The sequence below is a fragment of the Cynoglossus semilaevis genome, chromosome 4, assembly GCF_000523025.1.
Source record: "Cynoglossus semilaevis isolate Cse_v1.0 chromosome 4, Cse_v1.0, whole genome shotgun sequence".
Lineage (NCBI taxonomy): Eukaryota > Metazoa > Chordata > Actinopteri > Pleuronectiformes > Cynoglossidae > Cynoglossus > Cynoglossus semilaevis.
Window position 1 is genome coordinate 14,777,350 of NC_024310.1, and position 10,745 is coordinate 14,788,094.

At 41.1% G+C, this 10,745-nt stretch overlaps 1 protein-coding gene and 1 long non-coding RNA gene across 2 annotated transcripts; one reads left to right on the forward strand and one right to left on the reverse strand.

Annotated features, from left to right (window-relative positions):
• Nucleotides 1-6: 6 nt before the first annotated feature.
• On the reverse strand, nucleotides 7-10,464 carry LOC112486978 (uncharacterized). Its single transcript, XR_003049621.1, has 3 exons — nucleotides 9,820-10,464; nucleotides 8,933-8,995; nucleotides 7-576 (listed from the first exon to the last, which is right to left on the reverse strand). It is a non-coding gene; the product is annotated as an uncharacterized LOC112486978 (long non-coding RNA).
• Nucleotides 3,355-9,826, forward strand: dusp14 (dual specificity phosphatase 14). Its single transcript, XM_008309488.3, has 2 exons — nucleotides 3,355-3,621; nucleotides 7,636-9,826. Exon 2 carries the CDS (start codon nucleotides 7,721-7,723, stop codon nucleotides 8,360-8,362), a length of 642 nt encoding a protein of 213 aa, XP_008307710.1. The 5' UTR covers nucleotides 3,355-3,621; nucleotides 7,636-7,720; the 3' UTR covers nucleotides 8,363-9,826.
• Nucleotides 10,465-10,745: the final 281 nt, after the last annotated feature.

Sequence of the window (10,745 nt, forward strand, 5' to 3'; positions counted from 1 at the left end):
TTATGGATTTTTCCACGGTGGTAAGGCATGTTTTTTGTGAAGGTAAGGCTGAGTGACATCAACTGGACAAATCCAGTACAGACGAGATTAACTACAGCCAGAACAAGTAGTAGTGTTATTACATTTACTTTATTTGTATTTGCAGAAGAGAAGGAGAAGATGGAGACATCAGGGTGAGGACTTTGTCTAAATAAAGTATCTGTATTTATTACTTGAATTGTTAAAAGTGAAATTCTTTAGGGTCCTAAGTAGTGGCACAAAGCAAGTGGTTTGCTTAAATGGTTAATTGAAGTGTTTGGTAACATGCTAGTGCTAAACACATTGAACATGGTGTAGTCTCCAAGATTTTTTGTATGTAATGTTGTCTTAAGTTCACCTTGTGTTTCAGGCCAAAAGAAGAGGTTTTACTAAATTGTTCTGATGATGGGACCTCTGTTGAATCGTGTTAACACATGTGGTTGACAGAAGTAGTGTTGTAAGTATGTGATTCACCTTTCTGTCACTCCTGAACAAGGCCACAAGATACTCCTCCACCTGAGGCAGGATCTCCTCCGCAACTTGCAGTAAGATGGGTTTCTGTAGAAAAAAGCAATATTTTGTTTTGTTTGTCTAAGTATAAAGATGAGTAAAATACTATACTAATAAGTTCATAAAAACAAATCTACAACAATACATTCCTCAAAAATGACTAAAAATACACTCATTTGTCCTAAAATACTTAGCTATGTCCATTTTGGTTGTTAAAATTTAAAAAAAATATACTTTTTTCGTACACTAACTGTTGATCACAGCAAAATACTATAACAATAAGTTCCTGAACAAATCTCAGAAAATAAAAGTTTCTCAAAAATGACTAAAAATACACCCATTTGTCCTAAAATACTTAGCTATGTCCATTTTGGTTGTTAAAATTTAAAAAAAATATACTTTTTTCGTACACTAACTGTTGATCACAGCAAAATACTATAACAATAAGTTCCTGAACAAATCTCAGAAAATAAAAGTTTCTCAAAAATGACTAAAAATACACCCATTTGTCCTAAAATACTTAGCTATGTCCATTTCTGCTGTTAAAATTCAGAAGAAATATACTTTTTAGTACGTCATCTTTAAATTATAGTTTTAATTAAAACTATAATTTAAATTAAATTAAAACTATAATTTAAATTATAGTTTAAATTATAGCTTTTTAGTACATCATCTTTGGATCACAGCAAGGTACTATACCAATAAGTTACTGAACAAATCTCAGAAAATAAAAGTTTCTCAAAAATGACTAAAAATACACTAATTTGCCTTAAAATACTTAGCTATCTCCATGTCTGTGGTTAAAATTCAGAAAAATTATAATTTTTTAGTATGTCATCTTTGGATCACAGCAAAGTACTATACCAATAAGTTACTGAACAAATCTCAGAAAATAAAAGTTTCTCAAAAATGACTAAAAATACACTCATTTAGCTTAAAATACTTAGCTATGTCCATTTCTGCTGTTAAAATTCAGAAAAAATATATTTTTTGGTACGTCACTTTTTGGTCACAGTAAAATACTATACCAATAAGTTCCTGAACAAATCTCCGAAAATAAAAGTTTCTCAAAAATGACTAAAAATTCACTCATTTGGCTTAAAATACTTAGCTCTTCCCATTTCTGCAGTTAAAATTCAGAAAAAATATACTTTTTTGGTACACTAACTTTTGATCACAGTAAAATACTATACCACAGGTTGGCAACCTGCGGCTCTGGAGCCACATGTGGTTCTTTGATTCTTGTGCTGTGGCTCCCTGTGGCTGTGGAAAATACAGAGTGTGTGTGTGTGTGTCTGTCTGTCCGTCTGTCTGTGGGTTCCCTTTAACTCCAGGGGTAGACCACAATGTCTCTTTTGTAATGTTTACCAGAAATGTAAGGAACATAAATGTCCATATCCAGTTGGTTGTTGGTTGATGTCATAGTTTGTTTATAGATGGTGTCATGTATCCATTAAATGTCCAAAGGATGTTGTATCTCCCATTGTTTTCTTTTCTGTGTGAAAAGGTCCAAATGGCTCTTTGAGTGGTTATGGTTGCCGACCCCTGACCTAAAACATGCAAGACTATAGTCTTCCTATCACCAAAAAAATGCAAAAACATTAAAATGCAAAAGGAGTAGTAGTAGTAGTAGTACCCTAGTATTCATAATGTGTTCACCATTGTTTCTGCTCTGCAGTCATTACACAGGTGAACTCTTACACACAGGATGTTACCTTGACTACCAGATTTGTGTCATAGTAGAAATGAGATAGAAGGCAGCTCAACACATACACACACACGCGCACACACACAGACGCTGCTGTTGCTCGTGTTCATCTGCCGGGCAGAGGAGTCGTGACTCACCAGAGAACAGCTACCTCTACTGTCACATTCTCTCACAGAGCCATCTTTAGCTTATACAATGTTCGACCCACTGTCGTGGACCACGTGCCATTAGGCTAACAGGAGAATGGCAGGAGGCGGATCTGGTGTAAAATAACACTTTTTTATGGACCTGGAATTGTAAATTATTTTGACATATATGTATGTTAATAATAGTATATGTGAATTATTTCGTGTTGTCAACAGCAAACAACGTTAATGTTGGACGTGAACTCTGGAGTATAGTCAGTGAGCCGAGTAAACATCCCTTGGGAGCAGCTGGTGTTCACTGATGGTGCCTTTGTTTACAATAAGCACTTAAAGTTGCCCCCTGTCCACTTTGGTGATGGGTAAAAAGCAGAGGTCACGTTTTGTTGTGTGTGCAGTGGTGTGCAGTGTCACAATGACAAATGATTCACTTTCACAATGTCACTGCAGTGCCATTCTCAGAGCACATATGACAGCAGCTGCCTGTCGTTAGAATATTTCTACCGTGTACAGTACTGCATGGTGGACGCAAGAGTCATCGTTCAATAAAAACCTAGAACATGTTTCCTGATCACTGTCCCCGCCCTCCTCTCTCCCCTCTCCCTCTCTCCCCCTCTCTCCCCCCTCCCTCTCTCCCCCTCTCTCCCCCCTCCCTCTCTCCCCCCCTCCCCCCCCCTCCCCCCCCCTCCCCCCCCCTCCCCCCCCCTCCCCCCCCCCCCCCCTCCCCCCCCCTCCCCCCCCCTCCCCCCCCCCCCCCTCCCCCCCCCTCCCCCCCCCCCCCCTCCCCCCCCCTCCCCCCCCCTCCCCCCCCCCCCCCTCCTCTCTCCCCTCTCCCCCCCCCCCCCCCTCCTCTCTCCCCTCTCCCTCTCTCCCCCTCCCCCCTCCCCCCCCCTCCCCCCCCCCCCCCCTCCTCTCTCCCCCCCCCCCCCCTCCTCTCTCCCCTCTCCCTCTCTCCCCCTCTCCCCTCCTCGCCTGTTCGACACTGATCGCCTCTCATACACTATGCACACATCATCGCTCTCACACGCAGCTGGACGAAGTCATCCATTGCTCCTTTTTCTTATTGCATTTGCCGTGATGTCGTTGAGCTCTGTGGTCCGCCCGTCTCCTCTCGACCTTTATTCTTCCTCCTAGCCGTCTGCACTGACTGACTAACCGGACCGTAGGTGGATGTTGACGGTAGCTTTGAGCAGCGAATCTGTGGCCGCCCACCACTGCGCTGACGGCGGTGTGAATAAGAGGGTGAGTCCTCTGGTTAAGTTCAGCTTATTGTCATAATAAGTTGGATTATAATCCAATTGAACTTGAAGCGTTGATAACTTTTGATGTTTATTTTCTACGGTTGGTATGAGCGTCACTTTTGTAAAGAACCCCGAGTTTAACGCACCTGATGCGCTACATGTACGTCCACATTAGACGTTACTAAGATGTCGGTTTTTAATAATGTGAAAATTGTTTTTGTCCAAAATAAATAAACTCACGAGGTCGTTTAATATAAGCGACTGGACTCACCGTCGTTTTTTAAATAGACGCAAAGTACATCATTTTAAAAACGCAACATTTCTCTTTAATTTCCTGAAATAGGTGTGTTTTACTAGGGACTGTATCTCAGTTACCGAGCGAAGGGTCACGTGGGATGGAGGGAATAAATATGATTGTCATCTTTGACGTCTATAAAACAACTTGTCATAGTTTTACGTAGACCGCAATGCCGGTAGTAATATTTTTAGTTAAGAAAATACTTGTTGTAAATTCTCTCGTTTTTTTTTTTAATTTACAACATTGATTATATATTATACACGACTTACAGACAGGACCACAAAATTATCAAAGCATACCAGGGATTTGTCAGGAAAACATTAATTGTTGTTATAGCTACGATATATCGAGTAAAAATGCACAGAAGCCTCCCTATCTGTAAGCTTATATTCAAACAGAGTTACCTTGGAAACAAGGACAGCACTTCCAGTCTTTTTATAGAGCTTTTTTGCAACCGTAGCCTGCAGAGAAAATAGCTTTCTCCAATTTCGACATCCTGTCGATGATAATAAAATTAACAAAAACATGATAATAATTATTTAATTGAAAAGAGCAGGAATATTCTGATACTCTATGTTTTTTTAAAGAACTAGGGGCATTGGAAAATGTGTGCAATGGTAAGAGGTGAACTTCCACCAACAACAGTTTAGACCTACACAAGTAAAATTGTACAGTTAATATTTCAGCTGTGAGAGTTCTGGTACAGAACATACTATGAAGAAGCAGGGCTCTGCACTGTTAGTTGGAAGCAGTGGGTGACCAATGTGACAATTTTGATGCTCTGTTGTAAAGTTAGGAGGTGCTGAGAAATATATGACGGTGGTGGAGACGTGTCATGCTGCCAAATGGTGCAGACACCAGCGAGCTTGCACATTACATGTATTTGATGTCTGTGATTTTAGATCCACGTTCCCACAGCGGTAAATTTACTTTACTTTTCCCGCTGACTAAGTGCTGCAGCTAACGTCTCCTCCTACTCCTCCACACACAGGACTGAAGCCTTCTTAACTGCCGGAAATGCACTCGTGCATAACATACTGACCACTGGACAATATAGCTAGATACAAAATTCAATTAACTTCTTGGCCTTATTGATGACTACTTGGAAATTATTATAACTTCATCTCAACTCTATCCCAGCCATTCCAGTACAGTATATTCTCTAGTCCTTCCACGAGAGAGTCACTGAGGAATTTGTCATTAACCATGTGTGTAGTGAGCAGTGAGCTGATGTCCGCCTAAGAGCTTTGACTATCAAGACATGCTACTCTAATTATCCTGAAGGTAGGTCAGGTTTCCAATTTGCGTTAGCATTGGTGTAACTGGAACCCTGAGGAATCTCTTAGCGGAGGGAGAGAGGAAGACATGCAAGTTTGCTTGTAAGGTGGGAACACCTGTTGCAGATAAGCTGAAAATAACAGGAGGATGAAAAGGATTGCATTTACCGCAGTGTAACTGAGCGTTAGTGTTAAAGATAAGACGAGGCAAAGTGAAAATAATTTAAATTGTGCACTTGAAAATCCTAACTAAGAGGGCTTTTTTAAAAAATAGAAAAATTAAACAAAACTGAAGCGAAAACAAGTGTGTTTACTATGATGGTACTACAGATTTATTAATAGTCTGAAAAATATTTTGGGAAAATGTGCCACACTGTACCACTATACCCTCTGAAGAAATAACTATGTCCCACCGTACGGGAAACGCTTCAAACATGTGGACTGATGGTGATGAACAGTAATTCCTTGGCCAGTGTCTCCTTTCATATTTTACATGTTGATTCACAATGAAACCTCAGTGACTATAACAGCAGCTTCTCTTCCGGCTGATTATCTACCTCCACTCTCTGCAGCCTCATCCCTGTCCAGCTTGAGTTATAAATAACAACAATGCTCTGGTACGTCACCACTTTGGCTACAAACGGGGATTATTTGGATCCAGTATTGGCATTATTTCTCTGCCAGTGTGTCTGCAGCTGACTTAAGCTGACGGTCAGCAGCAGGTTGCCACAGCAACAGCTACTGCTGTATCTCTGCTGTCTCCTTGAGTAAACATGTCAGGCACAGAATGGTCCTCGACAACTGCTCAGTTGTTCAACAAATGTTTCAATATCATTTTTTTAAAATATTGTGTTTCATAATTAGAGTTAATCAAAGACAAAGACAAAGTCTGTTTGTGAAAACTAGATTGGTGACCTGTTAAAGCTAAAGGTAGGGACGCACCAAGACTGGTATCAGGATCGGGACAAACAATCAAGGACACAATGGTGGTCACCGGACCCTCGGTCTTCAGGGTCATTCTGCGCTGTAAAGTTACTGTACGCAGCTGTGCCTCCTGTCTTTCTGTTGCCAAAACCTCCACTGTAGAGCAGTAAAGTCGACGAGTTGACAAGTCTGTACTAGTCTGTGTGAGAGAAACTAGAGGCAGCCTCTGGGCCAGTCTGACTGGTCCTGGTCTTTTAAATGTAATATGTCAGGGATCGCCATGCTGCCAGCTCTACCCTGAAATCATCAACAACATCACTAACCAACGAGTGAAAGACAGCACATAAGAATGCTGGAAGACACATCAAACCCAGAGTTGGAGCTTCTACAAATCTCTTTCATCACTTGTGACAGCGCCATAAAGTGCATTAGTGAGAGTGTTAGTAAGCTGCAGGCTGTAATCTCAGACTGTGAAGCCCCACTGCCAGGTGTGGCATCAACGTCAGCAATGGTGTAGCAGTAATAGGTTATAAAATTATTAAGACTCTTTCAACATTAACATTTTAACACCAGTAATCAGTCTATCAGTAGCACAGTTTTTCAACAGCAACAACATCTTGTACCTTACATAAATCTGATAAAGAGCTGGAGCCAATCCCAGCTGTTTCTGCTCGGGGCTAAGAGAGTCCACCAGTCCATCAAAGGGCCACATACAGAGACAGGACAACCAATCACATTCACTCTTACGTATGGTGTACTTTTAACCAGTGATCTTCTTGCTCCAAGACACTCACCGCCCTTCCACCATCTAATTCCAACTATGACAAACAGAGGTTCGGACAATTTAATTACTGATTACTTAATTGTTAATTACTCATTGATAAACTGGGAAAAAATATTCAGACATTAACTAAGTACAAAAAACTATTTGCACAACACAAAGTGTTTTCCTCTCTTCTCGTTATTTGGTGTCATGTGCAGAGACATTAAAAACAGCAGAGATGTAATGTTAGTGTGGGAGGACGAACATGAGAGGAGGTGAGCATTTGCCTGCAGGGGGTCGGAGCTGCCATGACACCAAGTGTTTAACACGCAAGCTGTTTCATTTGAATGCACTGTAGAGACACACATGGAATGAAAGTCTTTAGAATGCCTAGTTGATCTTTGTTGTTCTATAATTGTGAAGTCAGACTGTGGATGTTTATGTTTTACAAATAGGTCGAGTCATGTGACTGCAGTACATAATGTGGCTGTAAAGACTGTCTGAAGAAAAAGGCAATTGGAGCAAACCCTTTAATTGTAAAAAAAAAATTAATAATAACATTTTGAATATTTAGGTTGTTAAATTTAGAGAAGATATTAGAGATTTGAACTTGCTAGAAACATTTAAATTCAAATTCAAATGAAATTATTAAAAAAAGAATTGCTTCGCAATGTTAACACAATAGTTGATTTCCAAACCAAAGAACCAATTACCACATGGTTACAATCTTTCTCTGTCTGTTTTTTTTTTCAGTGCTGCAGCCTGGTTCCTTTTCACTCTGATGACTCTAAGCTGCTGATTCATTTCATGTCCTTCCTGATGCCTACATGATCTATTGATGGGGTCCCGCAGCCAAAGCTTCCTCCACCACCACCACCACAGTCTCCACCACCAGCGTAGCTCCATGGTACCCACCTCAGTACCAAGGCTTCTACCTGAGAATGGCAGCCTGCTGGGGGGCATTGCTCAAATTACACCCAGCCTCTTCCTCAGCAGAGGAAATGTTGCCTCAAACCGCAGCCTGCTGCTGTCCAAAGGAATCACCTGTGTCGTCAACGCCACCATCGAGCTCCCAAACTTCAACTGGCCTCACATGGAGTACATGAAGGTCCCGTTGGCAGACATGCCCCACTCCCCGATCTCCCTGTACTTCGACAGCGTGGCCGATAAGATCCATAGTGTGGGCCGTAAAAGAGGGGCCGTGCTGGTGCACTGCGCGGCTGGTGTGAGCAGATCAGCCTCCCTGTGCTTAGCGTACCTCATGAAATACCACCGCGTGTCTTTGGCCGAGGCTCACTCCTGGGTCAAATCCCGTCGGCCGGTCATCAGACCCAACAGTGGCTTCTGGCGCCAGCTCATTGACTATGAGAGAAAGCTTTTTGGTAGAACCTCTGTTCGAATGGTGCAGACACCATATGGCATCATACCCGATGTGTATGAGAAGGACCGCAGGAATCTGGCTCCTTACTGGGGCCTATAAAAGATGATCTACTAACATCTGGGCATGAGTCCTGTGCTCGTTCTAGACAGTTTCTGTTTTTGAGCGGAGATATAGGAATAGATTATTAAACAAATACTGGAGGGAGTAAATTCCAAACACGGGCCGATGATGGATGAGGGAACTGCTCCTACTGAACACTAAAGAGGACACGACCACAAGACCACAGTCCTTTGGACTAAAGGATGTCCAAGTTAGAATTAGAGAAGTTATTCAGAACTTGTACTTAATCAGAATCAGTTCAATATTTAGTCAAAACCGTATCATTATGCTCCTTTACATAATGATAAATTACAGTTGCTACTGTATAAGATGTCCATCAGTTAGACACAGGTGTAAAGACTACATTTAGCTTGTACACAAAATACAGATGAACCAGTCACACCAGTGGACGAGTACTAAAAAGTAAGTTCCTAAATTATTCACTTGTAGCTGGTCCCAGGGAAAATGTTGGTAGAAACCAGGTGCATTTCATCCATGTCAAATTCAACACTGAATACATATAACATATAAACAGACAACACTTAGTAGGAGAAATTGATTGATGCTCACATTTAGGTGAAGGTCTGTAGGTCCTTACTTGAGATACTGACTCTCAGAATGAAAAGGCTCCACCTGTTGGAGGGATCAGATATATCACAAGATTATCCATGTTGTTATTTATAAACAGCCCAGTACCTGGAGCTTAAAAATCCAATCTCAACACCCAGCATGCATTCGCTGAGGCTTCAACTCCAGGTCAGATGCCAGGTTTTAGCCAGACCAGCCCCTATGAGCACAGGGCAGTCAGTAGGTCTACGGCAGTCACAGTTGTCAAACAGACTGCAGCAGAGTGCTGAGTGAATAACATTGTTCAAAACAAACAAAAGTTTTGACAGTAGCTCGACGTGATGACCAGTGTTAACCTACTCTTTGAAGCAAAAGTGAGTTGAGTTATATATTGATTGGCATTTTTACATATTAATAATTAAAGGAATGAAATGAATAATTAGTCACAAATAAAAACAGGTGTTAACCATATAGGTATAACTGCTGTTTTTCCAGTGAACTACAGAAATTCTTTAACATTTAAGAACCATCTCAGTTAATCCATATTAATCCAGATTCATCTACAGAACTACAGTACGGAAGACCTTCTGTTAACGCCTTGGTGTCAAGTTATTTATGGCTGAGCTGACTGACCGACTGGTTGTCTGTCTGTTTGGCTCACAAATTGGCTGTCTGACTGATTGACTGACTGACTTCTCCACTGCCTGCTGCTGCTTGAAGAACAGGCAGAGGCCATTCAGAAAAAAAAGCAAGATGGAAATGTCATCGGGACATTATTTGTTTGCGTGCGTGTTTCTGTGTGTGCGGTGGTAAGACTGTCAATATGAACAAGAATTGATTTTCTGAGTGTCTGTCCACAGTAAGTGTTGATAAAAAGCAGACAGTCGTACCTGTGTCTGATGTGGATGCCGTGGTCTGTCTGTTTCTTCTGTGGTGTGAGGGCAGCAGCATGATCTGACCTAATGGTAGCATTAAACTGTGTACAGAAAAAAAAAACAAATGTTTGACAGTGACGTGGCAGCAGTCGAGACTCGGGTAATTTTAAAGATACTAATATACCTGCTGTTTAATGAGAAGGTGAAGGGTTAATTCTGCGTGTATTACAAAAGACTGTTCTGTGCTATTTGATTATGTATTAAAAAATAATTGTCGACTGTACGGCACTGGACGCTCAGTGGTAAAAACAAAACTGCTGGAAACAAGTTTTCTGCAGTACTGCAGGAAACCTATAACCAGTGGTTTGGATTTTTATCAACAGAACCTGCAAGGATTGTGATACGACTGTTTGGCTTCATGGTTTATATTGATGAAAAGTAGAACCACATTCTGATGTGACAAACTGTAAGCGTTGAACGTCATGTTTCTGTGTCCCCTCCATTGTAAATAAGATCAGAGGGTTGAAATGTACCATTGTCTACAACAATGGAAATAAACATTTCAAGAAATATATTCTTTGCTGTTCACCTTTGCTTCTTTATTACATAACATGTCTGAACAGAGCAGGACAACGTGGTATTTGTCACTGTTGAAACGATGAAAAGAACTGCGGTTCCTTACCTTGAGTGGACCTTGGGAGCCTGAAGATGGACTGGCAAATCCTGAGGAAAATGCTTGTAGAACTGTGTTAGTGCTTTAATACAAAAATTCAACAAAAAAATGTGTTTGTTGGACTTTGGTCTCTATGGGTGGAACACAAAGCTAAATTAAAGCTACTATCTTTAATAAAAGGGGTCTCAGTTAATGAAAGTGAATACCAGTTTCAATGATATGGATATGCTGTAGTGACGTAAAGTTAAAACAATATCATAGTTACCGG